The 21,294-nt window shown below is 44.7% G+C and overlaps 1 protein-coding gene across 1 annotated transcript in view; it reads left to right on the top strand.

The window, feature by feature from the left end:
• The window catches only part of LOC136312112 (methylcrotonoyl-CoA carboxylase beta chain, mitochondrial-like), a 93,174-nt gene extending 74,253 nt beyond the window's left edge, over nucleotides 1–18,921 (top strand). The window contains exons 13-17 of the mRNA XM_066241586.1: nucleotides 3,229–3,295; nucleotides 6,653–6,809; nucleotides 7,644–7,758; nucleotides 9,964–10,049; nucleotides 16,764–18,921. Of these exons, the coding sequence (XP_066097683.1) occupies nucleotides 3,229–3,295; nucleotides 6,653–6,809; nucleotides 7,644–7,758; nucleotides 9,964–10,049; nucleotides 16,764–16,881 (543 nt within the window). The 3' untranslated portion in view covers nucleotides 16,882–18,921. The remainder of the gene's footprint in view (nucleotides 1–3,228; nucleotides 3,296–6,652; nucleotides 6,810–7,643; nucleotides 7,759–9,963; nucleotides 10,050–16,763) is intronic.
• Nucleotides 18,922–21,294: the final 2,373 nt, after the last annotated feature.

Raw genomic sequence — 21,294 nt, 5'->3', positions numbered from 1 at the left:
AGAAAAAAAAAGAACAACAAAAAAACCCCCCACAAAAACTTGAGTCCCAAATTAAATAATTTGTTCGTGATTGAGGCTTAAATGGGAGGAAAAGTAAAAGGAGAAAAGAAGAAATGAATAGAAAGGAAAAAATAAGAGTAAGAGATAAACGAAGGAAGAAAAAAAAGGAAAGGAAAGAAAAACAAAAGGGGAGAGAGTGAGAGTTAAGGGTTTTGGAGTGTAACCCTAAAGGAGAGTTAGGATGAAGAAAAGAAATAAAATGTAACACTCATGGGTAGTGTAGTTCAAGAAAAGGGTAGCATAAGATGGGCAGAGAGTAAAAGGACCGAGGTGGAAGAAATAGAAATAATAATAAAGGCAATAAGATAGAAGAAAGAAACAACAACAACAAAGAATTAGTGGAACAAGTTATAAAGTCTGTGGATTTTTCTTGATTTTGAGAGGCTAACTTCTTCCTTTTTTTTTTCTCCCCATCTTCCTGGTCGGTGACTCTGTACCCCAGGTTCTGCCCCTGTGTCACTCTTAGGTAGGAATTTGCAGTTGATGGTATTCTATGGCAATGTCATATAATTGGCTTTAGTCTCGCTGGTAGTCAAGGCTTGTTGGCATTTGCAAAGTCCAACAATGAGAGAGTTTGCTTTCCTGGAGTCTCTTTCCTAGTCTCCCCTTCCTGAATTAGCAGCCTGGTGATCCAGCTATGAGGCTGCCACTGCTTCTGTCTGGGGAGTAAGAGTCTCAAAGAGCTGGGAAATCCCCACTCTATCCTCACTCAGCGCAAGGCTCTGGGTAAGGCTCTGGCAGTCAGAGCCTCCAGCGTAATCAGGTGGGGCTGGGAGTCAGTTTTTGTCAAGGTGACTGTTCAGCGCTTATCATTCAGTTGGACCACTCAACCCAGGCTTTCCACACTTGGTAGCCTGTTTTGGCTGGGAAGAAGAAGCACTAGTCGCTGTTTGCTTTATGGATCTTAATATCTGCCAAGTCCCTCTTGTTAGGTATATCCCTGAATATGGAGGCTCTGTCAATCAGAAGTTGCCCCCGCCCCTTTAGCGAAAGACACTGAAAAATATCACGCCTCTTGTCTTGGATCACTGAACTGGGAGAGATCTTATCAATTAGAGCCCTATGGGTGCGTAGATTTCGTGGGTTAAGCTAATTTCAGTGATTGGATCCGCAGCTGTGCTCCAGAAAGTATTTCAGGCTGTCTGCACGCCCCTTCCCCCAGCGCTTGATTGTTAGCTTGAATGGCTGGGTGAGGTGCCCCGCCCACGGAGAGAATCTCCTGACTAGGAAAGACAGCCTTGGCGCCCCTCCCGGACTGCGGCTGGCGTGGGGGGGCGGCGCGCGGTTTCTCAGCATGCCAGTGGACGGGGACCGTGGCACGGGGCGCGCGCGGGGGGTTTCTCCGCACGCCGGTGTCCGGGGACCGCGGCACGGGGCGCGAGCGCGGTTTCTCAGCACGCCAGTGGACAGGGACCGTGGCACAGGTTGCTCACGCGGTTTCTCAGCACGCCAGTGGACAGGGACCGCGGCACAGGTTGCTCACGCGGTTTCTCAGCACGCCAGTGGACGGGGACCGCGGTACGGGGCGCGCGCGGGGTTTCTCCGCACGCCAGTGGCCGGGGACCGTGGCAGGGGGCACGCTAGCGGTTTCTCAGCACGCCAGTGGCCGGGGACCGTGGCACGGGGCGCGCGCGCGGTTTCTCAGGGTATGCTGGGGCGGCCGCCAGCCGTCCCCGAGTGTGGGCGGGCAGCTGCACGTGTGGGTTGACTCACCACAGGTGTACTCTCTCCTCAGCAACAGTCCTTTTGCTTTCAGTGTGTGTGTGGAACTCGGAATGCTCCGAGGATAAATTTCTCTGTTTCTAGTTGATAAATTTGTTGAGATTTTGGGGAGATCTGTCAGACGCGCTGCTCACGGCGCCATTTCCGTGACGTCACTCTGTTTTTATTTAATAGTATATATAGAGAGAGTGTTTTCTAAAATATTAAATATTCCTGAACTAATGACTTTTAATGAATATATAATACATTTATTACAATAGAGGAGCTGTCAGGCTGAGGCCAACACACTTTACCTAGCTTTATTTGGTGGTTTGGCGCAAATAAACATGGAGGAGTTAAGCCTGGCTCAGTCCGATGTTTTAGATGTAGAACTAAGCATCAAAGGCCTGTGATTTTGGCATTCTTGTATTTGAGGTTGAGCAAATGCTTTGAAATTTTGTACCTGCCAAGCATTTCCAGCAGAGTTAAAGGGATCTGTGAATAGATGGTAAAATACAAAGGAAATGATTTATAAGAGTGTTCTTACTCACATAATGTTTAGAGGACAGGGAAGGACTACATTTTTGTATCATTAAACAGTTTCCTAAACTCAAGGTTAGAAGGTCTCCAACATTTATCTAAAATTCCATTTATTTGGGATATATTGGTAAGAGAGATGTAAGTATTTTCCCATGTATAAGATGCACCATTTTTTGAAAAATTTGGGGTCTAAAAACTGGGTGCATCTTATACAGTGGTTATGTTTTTTTCACTTGCATTTCCCATTTTTTTGCACTTGTTTTTACCCTCACTGTTGAAGACAGTGATTAGTCATCAGACACAGATAAGGACAAGCTAATGGATGGGAGTTTTGACAGTGATGAGTTGTATGAATTTTATGATGAATAAAACTTGAGTTCATTAACTTTATGTAATACTTTTTTTTCAAAATTCGGGCTCTTATACATGGGAGCGTCTTATACAAGGGGAAATACGGTATATATTTTAATATAATCTTGGTGTATGAAAGAATTTCAGGTGAGCATTAAATATAAATATCATAGATTTTCCTGCAGGGCTTATATTTTATCTTTTTTAAAGTGGAGAACTAGATAGTTATCTCATAGTGAGGCTCAGAAAGTCTCACAGACAAGCAGTCCTTTTTTGTTACATAAATTTTATTTCCTCTATGGAACATTAGTGATTGACTTCATCCGTGTCACAGCAGCTTCCTACAGCCGTGTGCCCCTAATGACACAGGTGACTGCAAAACATGCTGTATAACCACAGTCACATGTCCATTGATAATGGGTAGCACTGCATATTATTCTTACTATTACTACAGTCAGAAAAGCCAAATAGCGGTATTCTTCTCTTTGACCCTCAAGTGTGGCATTTGTAGGAGGCATGATGACCCAGATTGGTTAACCCCCCTTTTGAAAAGACTTTGATCTTTCTTGCTTATAGGGAGCTCACTTTATCCAGTTATGCTGCCAAAAGAAGATCCCCCTGCTGTTCCTTCAGAACATTACTGGTAAGAAAATAGTGTATTCAGTTTGGTTACACTTACTCCAGGGCTGCACTGTCCAGCATATCTTCAGAAGTGATCACCACAGTAAGTCTAGTGAACCGTCTGTCTCTGTCCATCGTTACTGCGATATTATTGACTGTATTCCCTATGCTGTACATTGCATCCCCGGGGGGGACTTTGACTCCGAAGAATGGTGTTATCTCTGACAGCTCTCTGAATTTCATGTTCCATAGATGATCTTAACGTGGTGGATGAAATGATTTAAAGTCCCTTGTGGTTCAGGAGTTCTTTTTTGTAGAACTCCATGATTTTCCTGTTTACCCTTTCTTGTGTGTTGTATGGTGCCTGACATACAGGAGACACTCAGATAAGCAGGTTAGCTGTAAACTTTTTTTCTTCAGTCTTCAAACTCGTCCATCATTTTCTCCATTTTAAAGGAAGAAGAGCCTTATTAATTAGTTGTTCCGATCAGGCAAATCGTCATGAGAAGGAGTTTGGCTCTTGAGAGTCAACAGAGCTTTAAATATTACTGGTGCTAAAACATCTTCATCTTAACTTTAAGATCCTTGGTTAGATGAGTTTTGAGAGGAGTTATATCCAGACAGCAGCCTGAGAGGGCCCTATGTGGCAAACCTTGTAAAAACGGCACATAACAGCCTGACCTGTGGTGGCGCAGTGGGTAAAAGCATCGACCTGGAACGCTGAGGTTGCTGGTTCGAAACCCCAGGCTTGCCTGGTCAAGGCACATATGGGAGTTGTGCCTTGCTTCCTGCTCCTCCCTCTGTTCTGTCTCTTTCCTCTCTCTGTCTCTCTCTCTCTCTGTGTCTCCTCTCTCTAAAAAAACAATGAATAAATAAAATGTAAAAAAAAACGGCACATAAAAATTCTGAAACTTGAGCCTGACCTGTGGTGGTGCAGTGGATAAAGCGTCAACCTGGAAATGCTGAGGTTGCCGGTTCGAAACCCTACGCTTGCCTGGTCAAGGCACATACGGGAGTTGATGCTTCCAGCTCCTCCCCCCTTTTCCCCCCTTTTCTCTCTCTGTCTCTTCTCTCTCTCTCTGTCTCTCCCTCTCCCCTCTAAAATGAATAATAAAAAAAAAATTCTGAAACTTCACTAGGGCAGGGCCTTGTGTCTAATAATGAACCGTGACTCATTAGCCGCCGATAAGTTAAACTGTGTGCTTGGAGGACTCCCAACTTTTTGTTTTGTTGTATTTTTCTATTTTTGGCTGGGTTGGGGGCAGAAGAACGAGACTGAGTTTGGTTTCGCTGCATTGCACTTGAGGGACCTGTGTGACATCCATTTGAAGACATGTAGTAGGCAGTTGAAAAATCTCGAGCACGGAAGAGGTGTATTAGCTGGAGGTGAAAAGGAGGGATCATCAGAATGTGGAGACGGAATTTGAAGCTATGTATAATAAATAGAGAATACCGGCCCTGGCCGGTTGGCTCAGCGGTAGAGCGTCGGCCTGGTGTGCAGGGGACTTGGTTTCGATTCCCGGCCAGGGCACATAGGAGAAGCGCCCATCTGCTTCTCCATCCTCCCCCCTCCTTACTCTCTGTCTCTCTCTTCCCCTCCCGCAGCCAAGGCTCCATTGGAGCAAAGATGGCCCAGGTGCTGGGGGTGGCTCCTTGGCCTCTGCCCCAGGCGCTAGAGTGGCTCTGGTCGCGGCAGAGCGACGCCCCGGAGGGGCAGAGCATCGCCCCTGGTGGGCGTGCCGGGTAGATCCCGGTTGGGCGCATGCGGGAGTCTGTCTGACTGTCTCTCCCCGTTTCCAGCTTCAGAAAAATACAAAAAAAAAAATACAAAAAAAATAAATAGAGAATACCTTGAAGAGAGAAGAGGGCTCAGGGACAATCTGTGAATAACTGCTTTCTTTCACAAAGATGAGAGTAAAGGAGAAACGGGGCACGATTATGTTGTTTTGTACGGGGGAAGGGAGAAGAAAGGAAAAAGCCAGTTGAAGTGGCTTCAGTCTTGTTCTTTAATATATTTATTGATTTTAGAGAGAAAAGGAGGGAGAGAGAGAGGCATCAGTTTGTTGTTCCACTTATTTATGCACTCATTAGTTGATTCTTGTGTATGGCCTACCGAGGATCGAACCCACAACTTTGGGTTGTGGGGATGATGCTATAATAGACCCTGAGCTGCTCATGCAGGGTCTTTTTATGTTTCTGAGGATAAAGTCATCTACAGGTACTAAAAGGGCTGTGGCTGGTGCGGGGGGAGAGCTTAGCATGCTGATACTGGAGAGAGCTATTGGGGGAATATTGCAGGAATGGAGATAAAGGAGATAAAGGAGGCTTGAGATATTCTGAGTGCCCAGCAGGTTCGGAGGCGTAGCTGGAGGAAGCAGACGGTACCCGATGAGAAAAGGGCTGTCTGGTCACTACCTTTGTATCCACAGCAGTACAGGTGCTCCATAAAAACGGGTCGGATTGAATGGGATGATTTGAAGCTGGAGGTTTGTGAAGCAAGAACAGTCACAGTCAAGTGGGCTTGTGAGTCTCCAGGTGGGAGGGAGACACGTGAAGCCTGACTTGGTGGTCATGAGGCAAAGAGGGAGGAGCCCCCGGCTGGGAGGCCAGTGCAGCTGCAGACCAGTTTCAGCAGAGATGGGAGTTTGAAGGAGCAGAAGGATTCCATAATTACAATGAAAACTTCTTTCACTTTGCTGTTGAGGCAGTGACAGGGACTCTTAGCAGCTCTATGAAACATTAATCTCTATTTCATCAAAGTTTAAGCAGCACTTCAGAAGGAACACTCTGTATTTTTGAACCAGGTCACTGAATACCGAACCTTCCCTGCTCGGCTGACTACAGTATTTTTCCTTAGTGTGCCATGTCACATTCGGTCATCACCAAGCTACTGGTTTGAGATAAGTCCTTAAAGATAAATTAAATTGAACCCTTACCTTGTTGGAAGATCACTGCATCCATTAGAACTATTAAAATTTTATTTATTTTTTATTTTAAACACTGACTTTACGGAGAGAGGAAAGGTGTGGGGGAGTAAGAAGTATCCACTCATAGTTGCTTCACCTTAGTTGTTCATTGATTGCTTGCTTTATGTGCCTTGACCGGGCAAGCCCAGGGTTTTGAACCGCTGACCTTGGCATTCCAGGTTGATGTTTATCCACTGTGCCACCACTGGCCGGGCCATTTGAAGAACATTTTATTTTATTTTTAAAGCAATCTTTTCTGGGGGTTTATTTCACGTTATCAGTCTTTAGTTAGGCTGAGAGGCCTATAGTAAACTGTAATCTGACGAGGTGCCTGTCCTTCCAGTGCCTTGGTGGGATTGACTTCTGCACATTAATCCATCAGCCAGAAGCTGTCTTTCTGTTCTCTCTCGTAGGATTTATGGTTGGTAGGGACTATGAAGCTGAAGGAATTGCCAAGGATGGCGCCAAGATGGTGACTGCCGTAGCCTGTGCCAATGTGCCTAAAATAACTGTCATCATTGGGGGATCCTACGGGGCTGGCAACTACGGCATGTGTGGCAGAGCATATAGGTACGTGATCGTCACAGTTTTCTCTGAAGGAAAGCATCGTCCCTCAGCTGCAATTATAAATAGTTATCCAGTTTATTTGAAATATAGAATGGCATTCATAGGTCTTGAGCAATTATACCGTAATTTGTATCATCCTGGGAAGCGAAATGGAATTTAATATTAAAGGTACTATTGGGAATAAATCCCTGACGGAAATCAGGAAACATTTTGAAATGGCTGATAATGAGAATGCTACTTGTCATAGCTACGGTGATGTGGCCAGATGTTTTGAGAAAGGCATGTAGACATAAATATGCCATGGAAAGAAGTAAGGCTGAAAATCAATGAGCCAGCAGCTAGCTCAGGCAGGCCAAGAACAGCATTTTGAATACAAGAAAATTAGAAAATAGGACATAATAAGGAAGAAACATAAGATGGAAGAATCAAGAAAGCCCAAGGTTGCTTTGTTTGAAAGGCTGACAAACTCGATGCTCCCCTGGTGAAACTAAAAGATAAAGTGAGAAGGCACAAGTGAGCAGCTCCTAGACAGGACAGTAGGACGTGACCACAGATAACAGGGCATGTTTGGAATACTTCTGTACCCAGTAAATCTCCTTGAAATGGAAAAAAAACAGTTTATGCAAACAGCATCAGAATCACCTAGAGAACTGAGAAATTGTCACTGTTCTGAGGCCCCACCTCTGGAGATAGCCTGGGGTGGGTTCCAGGCATTGGCATCTTTTTAATTCCCGGCTGATTTCATGTGCAGCTAGAAGTTTAAAAGGTAAACATGGGCCCCTGAAAATCTGTGTTGTACAGTAGATTAATTTGGTCATTCATTGTTTTCCCTCATAGCCCGAGATTTCTTTACATGTGGCCAAATGCTCGTGTCTCGGTGATGGGAGGAGAGCAGGCGGCCACTGTGCTGGCAACAGTAGCCAAGGACCAGAGAGCGCGGGAAGGGAAGGAGGTAAATGCCATTTCTTCTCGGTCCCCAGGTCTGGCTTTCACCAGCGCACACCCTGAACCAGGGAGCAGCGCATCCGCATCTGGAGGCCCTCCGTGTCGGGCGCCAGGGTCCAATGTGCTGGGTCCCTCTTTAGAAGACGCTGCTCTGGAAGTGTTTCAGGAGTTGAGACTTTCGCATTCTCTGTCTGTCTTTTTAGCGCCAATTCATTTGAGGTGCCTTCTTGTGGCAATGTGCAGATGTTTCAGAATCCCAAGGAAACTCTTCAGAAACTGCGAGTGCCAAGGCATCAAGATGTTTGGTTCTTAGTCATTCGCAGTTAGTGAGCTTTAAATAGATCTGGTTTTCTTCTTTGATTTTATGACCTAAAGCAGCAGAATAGTTTTTCCTCTTTCACTTTGAGATTGTTGTTAAGGAAACCTGGCGTGGGAGGGCTCGGTTCTGGTGGGAATTGATCAGCAGTATTAAAGGGTGAGGGTGTAAATGAAGTCAGATGTGAAGGGGCTGGAAGCTTGACGCAAAGGAGATCAGCAAGTGGCCGCTTTTCAAGTGAATTCTTTTGTTTGTGTCTCCGTAGAGTCACCTGAAAGTTTGCATTAATTTTTACTAGCTACAGCTTTTAACTATTCTGTGTGAGCACGAGACCTGAAAATGATTGCATGTTCCTGAATGCTAGGTGCACTGTTTCCTAACAAGGGGCAACATGGAGGAGGCCAGTTTGCTCAGGCTGTCAGTCCTGCCTTTTAGGGAGCAGCTGGTCCAGCGCCTACTTGGTGGTGTAGCTAATAAAGAACCAGGGTGGTTCCTGCCTCCCTGAACGCATCCCGCCGTGCCTCACACCCTCAGTTGTCTTCTAGCAGCAGGAACTCTGAAGACCAACTGAGGTTTCAGATTCACCTGAGTATTGAGCAGTGTCCAAGCAAAAGGAAAGCTTACACCTGTGTGTATTGTAGCTGCGTGTGTGCCTGCGTGTGTGTGCGCGCACGCGCGTAGAGGGGTAATGGGGAGGATGGGGAAATGGTTCTACCTATTATTTGGAAGACGTGTCTTTAATTTTAGCCCAGCACGATTATCTCTTCCTAAATAGTTTTTTTTTGATTATGTAGAGATACAGATATATGAATTCATCTGTTTTTACATAAGAAAGTACAGGGTTTTAGTGGTTCTCCCTCTTAATTCTTGACCTATAAGTGATATTAAACTAGGAAAATATGTAGCATAAGGTTGAATTTATTTGAAATAAGTCATTTGTTTTGGTGTAGAATATTTTTTAAGTTGGAAATACATTTTAGGGTTTCAAAATCAATTTGCATAAAAATTTTTACAGCTGAAGTGATTATCCCTTGTTTCTGGCAATACTGATGGGCATACCATTAAATTTTATATTAGGGAAAAATATCTGAACTACCTGGGAAATTGAAGAGGTTATTTTTGGTATGGTAGATATTTTATCCCTTTTGGCTTTAAATTGTTTAAAATTTTGTCTGTTTTGGCCTGACCAGGCGGTGGCACAGTGGATAGAGCGTCAGTCTGGGATCCGGAGGACCCAGGTTCGAGACCCTGAGGTTGCCAGCTTGATCCAAGGTTGAGCTCATCTGGTTTGAGCAAAAGCTCACCAGCTTTGATCCAAGGTTGCTGGCTCGAGCAAGGGGTGACTCGGTCTGCTGAAGGCCCGCGGTCAAGGCACATATGAGAAAGCAATCAATGAACAACTAAGGTGTCGCAACGAAAAACTGATGATTGATGCTTCTCATCTCTTTATTCCTGTTTGTCTGTCCCTGTCTGTCCCTCTCTCTGACTCTCTCTGTCTCTGTTAAAAAAAAAAAGAAAAAAAATTGTCTGTTTTGAAAGATAAATCCCCCATTTCTTCAACTTCTTAAACAGAAGCTGCTAAATGCTGTGTAGCCCTTTTGTTATATATTAGAATTGCTTTGTATGGCTGACCGTGCGGGAATACATGACACCTTTGGTTTTGACCTATCATTCAACAGCCCAGACTGTTGTCCCTGATGAGGGAGATGTACGCTTCACTAATTCGATAGTCGTGTCTCAGGTGAGAGACGCTTGTTAAAGCATCACCTGTAAGCTGTACTCCCTGAGATGTTGGTTGTAGTATTATTCATGCTACCTGTATCCCTTTATTCTGAGGTTCTCTTGGGTGGATCCGTGTTCACTGCAGTGTATTTACTCATGGTTCCTTTCTTTCAGTTCTCCAGTGCTGATGAAGCAGCTTTAAAAGAGCCTATCATTAAGAGGTTTGAAGAGGAGGGCAACCCTTACTATTCCAGCGCAAGGTGGGAGCCAGAGAATGACTAACTCCTTGCTGCGTGCGTGTTGGCAGTCAGGGCAGCAGCTTCACAGGGTTGGGCAGCCAGGATGGTCCAGCCGCTATGAGAGCCAAAAAATATTTAACATTAGGACTCAATTTAGTCCTGCTGTCTCTGTAATGGGAATGCCTGCTGCTGAAACACAGCCCCTTCCCCCAGGCTGGGCTATGGATCCAGCGCCACTGGTCTGATTCTGCCAGCCTCCAGCCTTCTTCCCATTGTTCCTTGAGGTGTCTGGGGCCGGGATGGGCACCGCGGCCAGATGCGGGCCAGGCTGGGCAGGGAAGTGAAGGGCTGTAATCCTGGCTTTGTAACTTTCCGGAATCAGTTCTGTTATAATTTTTGCTTAAACCCGTGGACTCCTGTTGTCCCCCTTTCTTTGATTATTTTGTTTTTACCCCATTTAAGCATGCGATTGGTTGCAGACTATTTGGCACTTGTTAACAAGTGCTTGTTCATTGAGAAGGTGATTAGGCACAGCCAGAGCCCGTGTGTCCCCCAAGTAATCCCCTCACACTCCTGTGCAGATCTTATTCTGCTTGTTTCTCATGCCACTGAATAAGCTGGTAAGTGATCCCGGCCTGTCCCAGCTGGAGACCTGCTGACACATGCTTGCAGGTCTCCTGTTGTCAACAACTTTCATGTTTTGTATTTGAAGGATAAGCTTCATGGGTTCATTTCATCCCTTGTCCAGATGGGAAAAAAGAAAATAACTATTTGTGTCTTTTAAAATTAAGTTACGCGGCCTCGGCCGTTTGGCTCAGCAGTAGAGCGTCGACCCAGTGTGTGGAAGTCCTAGGTTCGATTCCTAGTCAGGGCACACAGGAGATGCATCCATCTGCTTCTCCACTCCCCTCCTTTTCTCTCTTTCTCTCTCTCTGTCTCTCTCTCTCCCCCTCCTGCTGCCAGGGCTCCATTGGAGCAAAGCTGGCCTGGGTGCTGAGAATGGCTCCATGGCCTCCACCTCAGGCACTAGATGGCTCAGATTGCAGCAGAGCATCGCCCCCTGATGGGCATGCTGGGTGGGTTCCATTCAGGCGCATGTGGGAGTCTGTCTGCCAATCCCCCGTGCCCGCTTCTCACTTTGGAAAAATAAAAAAAAAAGAAATTAAAATAAAATAAGGTTACACTGTGATTTATGCCATTTACTGAAGAGGAGGGAGAGAAGTAAATCAAATGTTAAAATCCATTTCAGTGATGTGAGCTTGTCTTTTGTTCCAGGCACTGCTTCTAGTGCTGGGAGTTCAAAGAGTGAACATGCTTATTTTCCAGAGCATAATTAGTCTCAGAATTCAGATGATGCCATTAGGGATTTTTTTAAAAGCCTGTTGCTCTTTTTTAAATATTTATTTTAACAAGTAATCTTACAGGTATAGTTTTTGGGGGTGAGTTATTCATTGAATTCAGAACAAAATATTTTATAGTCTTTGATTTGAGAAATAAACATATTTTTCTTTTTTATAATAGCCAGTAGAAGCAAAGAAGAATTATAAAAGCATTTAAAAGGTTAAGAGAAAATATACATTGTAAGCACACCTACATTTTTTTTTAAACATAAGATTTGACTGAATTCACAAGAATAGTTGAAATTTGAAACTTTGAAAAATAGCATACTTTGTGTGAGTCATTAATCTTTTTCAGCCCTGGCTAAGTCATATTTTGAGAAAGACTAAATCCTTGATTATTTTTATACTTACATTATTATTTTTTTAATGGATTATATTCAAGGCTGGAGGGCAAATGTCCCACAAGACTTATCTTTGGTAATATTGAAATTAAAAGATTTTTCTGTTACTTTGTAGATGCTTAACTCTTCTGTTGAAACACTTGGGGGCACGGGGACAGCAACTTCCAAAGATGAAAGGTTTTTTAAGCTGGTATATAGCACTGTTCCTGGGTTTGACAAATCTCTTAACAGTAAAAGGCTTTCATATGGCTCAGTATGTCTTTTCAGAGAAAGCTGTCATTTGCTCTTCTATAACCTTTGTTTTTCTTAATCCTTGCATGTTACATATTATGGGGCAGCTGTGTTAGGTTTGCTTTCTGGTGTACCGGCTGCAATTGCTTTGCTTGATTAGTGTGTGAGCTCCTGGCAAAAGCATGTTTGCATAGCCTATATAAGGATACAGGTGTTTGCTCTCAGGGGGATTACAGAGGGTGGATGGCAGATTGCCTGCCTGCCACTGTGAGGAGCTATTCTTGCTGTTTCTTTGCCTGATAAGCTGTTTCACCCTGCCTGTGTGCTCATCTGCCATTGTGAGACTTGATTAAATGGAATGGCTCAACAGTTTCCAGCTCTGAAGTTTCTTTACTGTCTGCCTGAATCCAATATAGACCTGCCTGGCTTCGGCCACCAGCATTACATTTGGCGTAGTTGGCAGGATTTGGAGCGGGTTGGTATGGAGTCACCGACACCCTTGAATGGTAGAATAGAGGAGTGGCTGTTCCCAGTGGCTCTCCTGTTGGGGATTTTGGGCTGGGTGTTTTTTTACCCTGTGAGAAGAAACCAAGTGCTCTGTGTGAGAAGCTGAGCGAGGTCTAAAGCTCCAGGGTGAGCTGCAGACTGAGCGGCAATAACGGCATGAACTGGAACCAGTGCTGGAGAATGAGGCTGACCGGGTTTGAAAGCTACAGTGTAAGATGCAGGCTGAGCACCAATTACACCTGGAACTGGAATGGTCTCTGGAGAAGGAGTTGCAGGTTCATGAGCTCCAGTTTTCCCTGGAAGCTGAACGTTGGCAGCAACAGCTATTGGAGAAATAACTGGGCTCAGGAGCTCAAAAGTCAGGTTCAGGCTGAGAGCCGCAGCCACAGGAACTAAAGCGGGCGTGGAAGACGGAGCTGCATTCCTGCCAGCAGAGTGGCTCTGAGTCAGTGAGAGCAGGTGTTTTTGACTCTTCTGAAGGGGAGACTTGGGCTGCAACTGCTTTTTACAGACTTAGAGCCCAGACAGTGGTCATCCAGAGGGTAAAAACCCAGCAGCCAAGAGCCCCTCAGGGGCAGGCACAGACCCCTCCCAGGTAGTGGAGCACTCTGTGGTCTGGCCCTACACCCAGGCAGAGCTGATGGAGTTGGGGGTAAAATTCAGGCAGAAACCCACTGAGCCCCTGGCAGCCTGCTTGGTGCAGTTGCAGGACATAGGGGTGAATGGCATCATGCTCTCCAGAACAGAGATGGACCATAGGGCTGTGAGCCTGCTGCCCCCAACCCCGTACAACTAGCAAGAGAATTGGGCCTGTGAAGATTACCCAAACACAGATGTGGGTAGAGTTGATTGCAACCAGGACAGATAAAGAGAAATTAGATGGCAAGCCTAATAAAGTCTTGGAACTTTGGTGGCAGCTTGAGTCAGAACAGAGGTTCCAGCCTCTGAAAAAGTGGGGAAAGCAGCTGGCCCTTGCATCTGCCAGTAAAATGGCTGGCATTAAGGTTGCAGGATCCTCAAGACCTGTTGTCCCAGTTTGAATAGGGGGAAGGGTAATGGACCTGTCTGAGAAGGATGGGTGGTGGCCAGAGGCCCCATGTGAAGTTGGCAATCCACTGGTCCCCTTCCAATGTGCAGCAGGTGTTGGCATTGCCTGTAATGGACTTTGTACCTTGGTGATTTGCACAGACAACTGGGCTGTCTATCATGGACTGCTTCCCACCCAGTTGCAGAGATGCTCCAAGGTCACTTTCTCCAATGGACATGGCCCTGGACTATACAGGCCCCCCACCTATGATGGGTGGCATGTTGGCACCATGTGGTGGGGAGTTGGAGGTGGGCCTACAGTTAACTCCCTGGGCAGAGTGCTCAGGGAGACATTGTGAAGGGCATCTTTGTAATTGTCACTTTTGATATGTATATAATATATACTTATTGTGAGGTGAGCAACCCTAGAGGGGTGGAATGTGGGGCAGCTGTGTTAGGTTTGCTCGCTGGTACCAGCTGCAAGCACTTTCCTTGATCAATGCATAAGCACCTGGCAGAGGCATGAGTGCACAGCCTATATAAGGCTATGGGTGCTTGCGCTCAGGGGGGTTGCAGAGGGCGGATGGCAGATTGCCTGCCTGCCCCTGTGAGGGGCCATTCTTGCTGTTTCTTTGCCTGAGAAGCAGTTTCCCCTGCCTGTGTGCTCATCCACTGTTTTGCGACTTAATTAAACGGAATGGCCCAACGCTTTCCAGCTCCGCATTTTCTCTACCGTCTGCCCGAATCCAATGTGGACGGACCTGCATTGCCTCGGCCACTGGCATTACATATATGCAGCATCTCAGTTTTATTCTGCAGAGCTGTTTTTATAATCCAACTTTCTAGGCAGTTGATTAGGAACTCTTAGCAGTCTTTGTAATGACCATCAGGCAGCAGCCTCCTACCTGCCCCCGGCACCATCACGCTTGTGCATTACTCTGCTGTTGGCTTCCGAAGGGAGTGTAATCACTTGACCTGGTTACGAATTACATGAGTGGCCTTTTATTTTATTGGCAGTTGATATGGCAGGGTTCCTATTATAAATGTTTTATGAGCAGAGATTTGATTCATGATCTGTCAACATAAGTATGATTTAATAATTGATGCTGTGTCCAGGTACTAAGGCAGTTTGTTTAAAGAAAGCAAAGGTGCCACCTATCAATGACCTTTAAAGAAGAATGTTTCTCATTCGTTTTCTAAATTTGATGTTGTCAGTGAAAAGCAAACTGAAATTTCGACTTAAATGTTTCTTCAGAAAGTAGCTTAAAGGTATTTTTTTCTATTGAATATTATAGCAAATAATAAAGAACTGCATATAAAGGTATTTTATTTTAAAATGCTTTGAAATCTAGTTAGTAATTTTCATAGTTTCTTAAGAGATGAGGGAGTTTTGGGGGGATATACCTTTTCAGTTAGAGACTTCGGTTTGAGACTATTACCTGGGTATAATGTGGCTCTTCATATTATTAATAACAGGAATATATGAACTTGATTTGTATGTTTATGTGGGCAGAAGAGGTACAGGAAAGTTTTCCTGAAATAAGTAAAAATATTTTTTTTTTCATTTTTTCTGAAGCTGGAAATGGGGAGAGACAGACAGACTCCCGCATGCGCCCGACCGGGATCCACCCGGCACGCCCACCAGGGGCGACGCTCTGCCCACCAGGGGGCGATGCTCTGCCCATCCTGGGTGTCGCCATGTTGTGACCAGAGCCACTGTAGCGCCTGGGGCAGAGGCCACAGAGCCATCCCCAGCGCCCGGGCCATCTTTGCTCCAATGGAGCCTTGGCTGCGGGAGGGGAAGAGAGAGACAGAGAGGAAAGCGCGGCGGAGGGGTGGAGAAGCAAATGTGCGCTTCTCCTGTGTGCCCTGGCCGGGAATCGAACCCAGGTCCTCCGCACGCTAGGCCGACGCTCTACCGCTGAGCCAACCGGCCAGGGCAGTAAAAATATTTTTAAGCCAGGGATTATTTTGTGGTTTCTTATAGCAAGTTGATTTTAAGGCCATAAGCTTGATTTGACGTTGTGTGGCATCCTGGGGAGAAATTCCTTAATTTTTCTTTTTTTCTCCTCCACTCTGTTTTATTTATTGATTTTAGAGAGAGGAGAGAGAGTGAGGGCAAAAAGTAGAGGGGCTGGGAGAAGCAGGGAGGATCAACTCATAGGTAGTTGCGTCTTACCTTGCCTGGGCAAGTCAGGGTTTCGAGCTGGCAACCTCAGCATTCCAGATCGACTCTTTATATACTGCGCCACCACAGGTCAGGCCTTCCCCCCTCTTGAACACAGTTCAGGCTGTGACATAATAGTACACAGAAGCTGATGAGTAGATCTGTCCCAGTTGAGCCCAAGCTCTAGGTGGATCAGGCGTCCCTGATTCGACTTCCCCATGCAGTGGGACATTCCTGCTTATCAGCAGGGCTTGGCAGCCTCTTCGAGACTACTCTTGAGGCGGCTATGAGGATGCTACTGATCAGTGCCGACACTAACTGCCACCACAGGAAATACACGACCAACACACAGAGTTAATTGCAAGAATCACGCAGACAATTTATTACTCACAAATCCTTTTGGCGTGCCTGGGTACAGTTTAAGGGGCCCTGTCAGTGTGCTCCTCTCGGCTGTCTTTGGTCAGAGCTCAGAACAGTGTGGAGACAGTTCAGGTTCACATTGGAGTCTGGGCGACTACTGCAGCCGGGCCCTCAGCTTTAGTACCTTTTCTGGCCAACGCCTTCTAACAGGTGTCAATCTACAGGATTATCACCTCAAATTATCTTTCTGGGAGTTTCTCGCAGGGAACCCCTTTTATGTTAATCTACTGAAATGTTTACATCAAGCCACTTTTTAAGATGTTCTTATTTACGTTAACTTACAAAGTTATGATGCCAAGCCACTTCTTATCTATGTGTAACTTCACACACACACTAACTGGGCCCTGCTTGAAAGTCAGTCTGTTTATCAAATCTCCACCCACTATATTAATTCCTATCCAGATGGCATAATTTTATTTAATTTCCTTAATTATTTTTAATATTATATTTTAATTACTTTTATATATCTTCCATATCTTTGTTTTTTATATTTCTATATATTTAATTACTCTAACATAATATTACTACAACAAGATCCATGTATTATCTGAAGAAAAACCTGCTCAGCATTTCTGGGCAGGGACTGTAGAAATGCTAGTTTGGTGGCGGATTCCTAGTAACTCATATTTTGTTCTTTCATCAGGCTGTGGGATGATGGGATTATTGATCCAGCGGACACCAGACTGATCCTGGGTCTGAGTATTAGTGCGGCCCTTAACGCCCCAATCCAGAAGACTGACTTCGGCATCTTTAGGATGTAACTGGAATATCAAAGCATCTTCCATGAGACATGCACCAGAACTTGATACTTCAGTAGCATTACATTTTTTAGACTTTTTCCATATTTGACTAGTATAATAAAATAGTTTCATTAACACAATGCATTGTACTTTTCTCCCTTAAAAAATCAATGAAGATATTTATTCCATGAACTTGTAAATTTTTTTAGATTTTTCTGTGACTCAGCTCTACCACCCTTAAAATGGAGAGATAATTTACAGTTAGTTTTCTAACCCACAAGTGGAACGGAAAGTTCTATAACCTATAAAATCCATGTATCATCAAAACTTTTAATAGAAAGTTGTATTACCACTGAAATGTTGCTTTGTTGATTATGGGTGATATTGTAACACATTTTTTAAAAGTATCTCCTCCTTTTCCCTCTAGCCATCATCCCCTTTCTTCCCATTACAGACTCTTGCTGTCTGCATTTGGGGCTCTATTTCCAACCCATTTTCTCCTCACCCAACCCCTCGCTGGCTTCCACTGCCAACAGCCCTCGCTAGGGCTCTGTGTTGCTGAAACCAGTGGGTTCTTTTTAAACTGTATCTGATTTAATTTCTCTGTGGTCTCCTGAGCACTTCCTCTAGAAATGCTGTGCCAGCTTCCGTGGTGTAATCCTGTAGGCTTCCTACCCACCTCTTTGGCCATTTGTTCAGTTTTCTTTGCCGGCCCCTCTTCCTCTGCTGATCCAACCCTCTTCACCATTTGTCCTCGTTGAAAAAAATTGTGGTAAATATACCTAACATAAAGTTTGCCATTTTTACCATTTTCAAGTGTACAGTTCTGTGGCACTAAGTGCCTTCACATTGTTGCGCGGCCATCACCACCATCCATCTCCAGAACTCTTCATCGTCCCAGACTGAAACTCTGTTAAACATTAACACATTAACTCACATTCTCCAACTCCCAGCCCTGGCCTGTCTCCTTATTCTTAAATGTACGTGTTTTTCATTTTTTCATTGAATCTTTCTGGATCATTTCAGCCCTTCTTACAGCTTCAGTTGACATCTAAATGAGGATGTTTCCGGCGTTGACAGTTCCTACCACAGTTCTCCGACCATCAGACCTGCGTGTCTGACAGATATGCTGGGTTCTGCACTGAGGATCTAACTGTAACTGCAGAGTCAGTCAACAAGCTCTATGGATCTTCCTCCTATTTGAGTTTCCCCGGTTATGTTCCTTTCACTGCCACAGGCATTAGAAGCGGTCTACCTGCTTCCAGTCTTACCTGGTCTAATCTCCATCACTCTGGAATTAGGATGGCCATTCTTAATGCATAGTTGGTCCTTCTACTCCCTTACTTAAATCTTTCACTGGTTCTCTGTAGAATTGCCAGACCCTTAATGGCCTACATGACCATTCTTTAGTTTCGTCTTCTTGGCTCCTCTTTACACCCTTGGTCCTTCAGCCATTCTAGACTTCTACAGAGTCCTTTTCCGCCTTAGGGTCTATAAGTTTCCTTCTGCCTGAACTGTTCTTCTCTCTCATCTTCTTAAACACGTGTCTTTGTTTCTCTGACTTCCCTGGGCTGGGTCAGTCACCTCACCTACAGTGTGCCTTTGTAAAGCACCATACACTCCCTCTGTCTGTCTTATGTTTATAGGAAATATAAACATTTCTGTAATACTGCTCTCCTGCTAGAATGTACGCTCTATCAGAGCAAGGATCCTCCTGTTACCCTGTATCTCCGATGTTTGACACTTGGTCTCAAATAGCTGTGGAGTGAATTTAAAGAAAGCTATATTTTAATTAATGTCCTTAGTTTATCCACTTTAAAATTAAGTGATTTGATCATATGATCTAATACAATGATCAGATGTTTTCCTAATAAACATTTCAAACATTTGTTGTGGTGTTCAATTTAGGCTGCCTTTGTATCAGGTCAATTTAGTATTTTGAGATGTGTACTGATTATTTCAATTCAGAGGCAAGTTTTATTTTTAGAAGGGTATTGAAGACTGTCATGAGCATATGAAATGTTTTCATTTCATTCTGGAAGTGCATTCCTTCTGGAAACTGAAGGGGAATTCATTCTTTTGCCTTTTTTTTTTTTTTTTTTTGGCTTCTATGGGCCTTTGGCCTGCTTTGTAACTTTAATATCGATTTCAGAAAGTTATCAAATATGTGATATGCATTAGCATTCTACAGAGCCATTTACTTGACTCTAGAGAAGAGTTTACCATAGTGCAAGGGTGATTTTGTTTTCTGGGGCACCCAGTATTCCGGTGTGTCTGGCAGCTTTTTCTTTCTCAAAGGTGATCCGAGGTCCCAGGTTTGAGGTACTACTATGTTGAGGGAGAGGAGTGTCCACGGAGAACAGGCTCTTGGAAGGAAGAGATTTTTCCTGGCCGGTTGCTCAGTGGATAGGGGGTCGGCTAGCCCTGCAGACGTCCCTGTTGGATCCCTGGTCAGGGCACACAAGAGAAACAACCTTCTGCTTCTCTCCCTCTTCCCCTCCCGCAGCCAGTGGCTTGACTGGTTAGACTAGAGAATCAGCCCTATGACCTGAAGATAGCTGGGTTGGTTGTAGGCCCCAGACGGGTTTCTAGGTGGATCCCAGTTTGTGCACATGCAAAAAGTCATTCTGTAAAATGTGAATCGGCAATGTGGTGTAAATGTATTGACATGTTTCCATGTCTTTTAATATTTGCTGTACAATAATTTTGATGTGTGATTTTACGTTGTATGGGTGCTCTGTTTGATTTAACCACTCCCCTTTTGGGCATTTCAGTAATGTCTGGTTTCCCACAAATATAAATAATGCTGTAGTAAATGTCCTGTGGTTGCTTTACATAACTGCAATTATTTGTACAAAATTTTAGAAGTTGGATGAAAGTGTGTGTAGACTTCTAAGGCATGTTGCTAAATGCTGCACTATAAGTGTACATTTATGCTACAAGTACGGTACTGCTCGATATTATAATGAGCCTGGTGCTTTTATATACTGAAATGACTTCATTGGAATGAAATTGTTTAGGACACTAGTGTTCCCTTTAATTTAAAAAAGTTGCATGTAGGTGATAATGGCACATTGCTAACAAGTCGTGAAGACTCGGCACAGATGCATGGGAGGCATCGTGGTTCTGGAGAGAACCCTAGACTGGGAGGAGGACACAGAGAAGACCAGTTCAGCCCTGGTTCAGCCCTAGTTCAAGTTACTGAAAATTGTGTGAACTTGAGGAAAATTGTGGGGAAAATCAGCCTCTCTGACCTTCCGGTTTTTCTTCTCTCTTTCCGGATGTCCAAGTTCTTTCTTTTTTTTCCTCTACCTCCTCATTTATTTCTCTCAATACTGGGGCAAGTAGACGGATGGGGTGAGGGAAAGGTTTTAGAAGGTGAAGGTTTAATAGAGAACTTACTGAAGAGAATACATGACATTGTTAGAAGTAAGCTGGAGAAAAAAAATAGGGCATGCTAAGAACTTTTTAAATTCTACACATAAGTGTGTGCCAGATGGCTTGGTGAGACAGACTAGTTACCAGATGATGCATCCTTCAGCTTTGTCAGAGTTGACGTTGCTCACATGAACTAACATCTCCTGGAGGCCTGCTCTGTCTGCCTTGGGGGTTGGGCACAGAGAGACGTATGGCTTGGCTCCTGTCCCTGTGCAGCAGGATCAGTGTCTTGAGAGTATTTTCAGCTGCTCAGCCCCCCTCCATTTTCGGTAACTGCACCCTCATTTTCCTGTGGGAGCTATCCTTCTGCTCTCTGCAGTCTTGGTGAGTGTCAAGCAAACAGCCCTGGTCCCCTGCTAAGCGTAGGACGTCTCACTGAGTCTTGGCCAGGTTGACCCCCTTGCATTTGATTCTTGAGCTTAGGGATCAAGATGGAAGACGAGTGGCCTGGAGTTGTTCCAGGCAACTGTTAGAGGCTGCTCACTCACTCCTGTTCTGGGCTCCCCGGCAGTCTGGCTACTGACAATGTGAGCAGAGGTACCCTGGCATCCTGTATTTTTTTATGTTAATTTATTCACACCAGATTTATTGATTTTAGTGGAAGAGAGGAGGGAGGGGAACAGAGAAAGAGAGAGAGAGAAACAATAAGCTGTTCCTGTTTGTGCCCTGACCGGGGATCGAAATGGCAACTTGGATGCAGGTCCGACACTGTTCACAGAGTTAATTGGCCAGGGCAGGTGTATTTTTTTTTTTAACAATCTTTTAAAAAATATATGCCAGAGTCGGGCTCTGTGCTTGTAGCAACACACACTAACTGGTTAGCAAGTTCTGCAGGTCAAAGTTTATAAAATAGGTTAGTGTTATTTTCAAGAAAACTTTTCTGCCTACATTTTTTAAAAAAAGACTTCAGAAATGAAACCACTGGAACATGGTATCTGAGTCAAAAAGGTAATAGAGAAGTGAACTGTGGGCTGTATCCCTCGGGGACATGAGCAT

This window comes from Saccopteryx bilineata, chromosome 1, assembly GCF_036850765.1.
Source record: "Saccopteryx bilineata isolate mSacBil1 chromosome 1, mSacBil1_pri_phased_curated, whole genome shotgun sequence".
In the NCBI taxonomy this organism is placed as follows: Eukaryota; Metazoa; Chordata; class Mammalia; order Chiroptera; family Emballonuridae; genus Saccopteryx; species Saccopteryx bilineata.
Note: the sequence above shows the minus strand (reverse complement) of the source record. Positions and strands in the feature narration are given on the sequence as shown.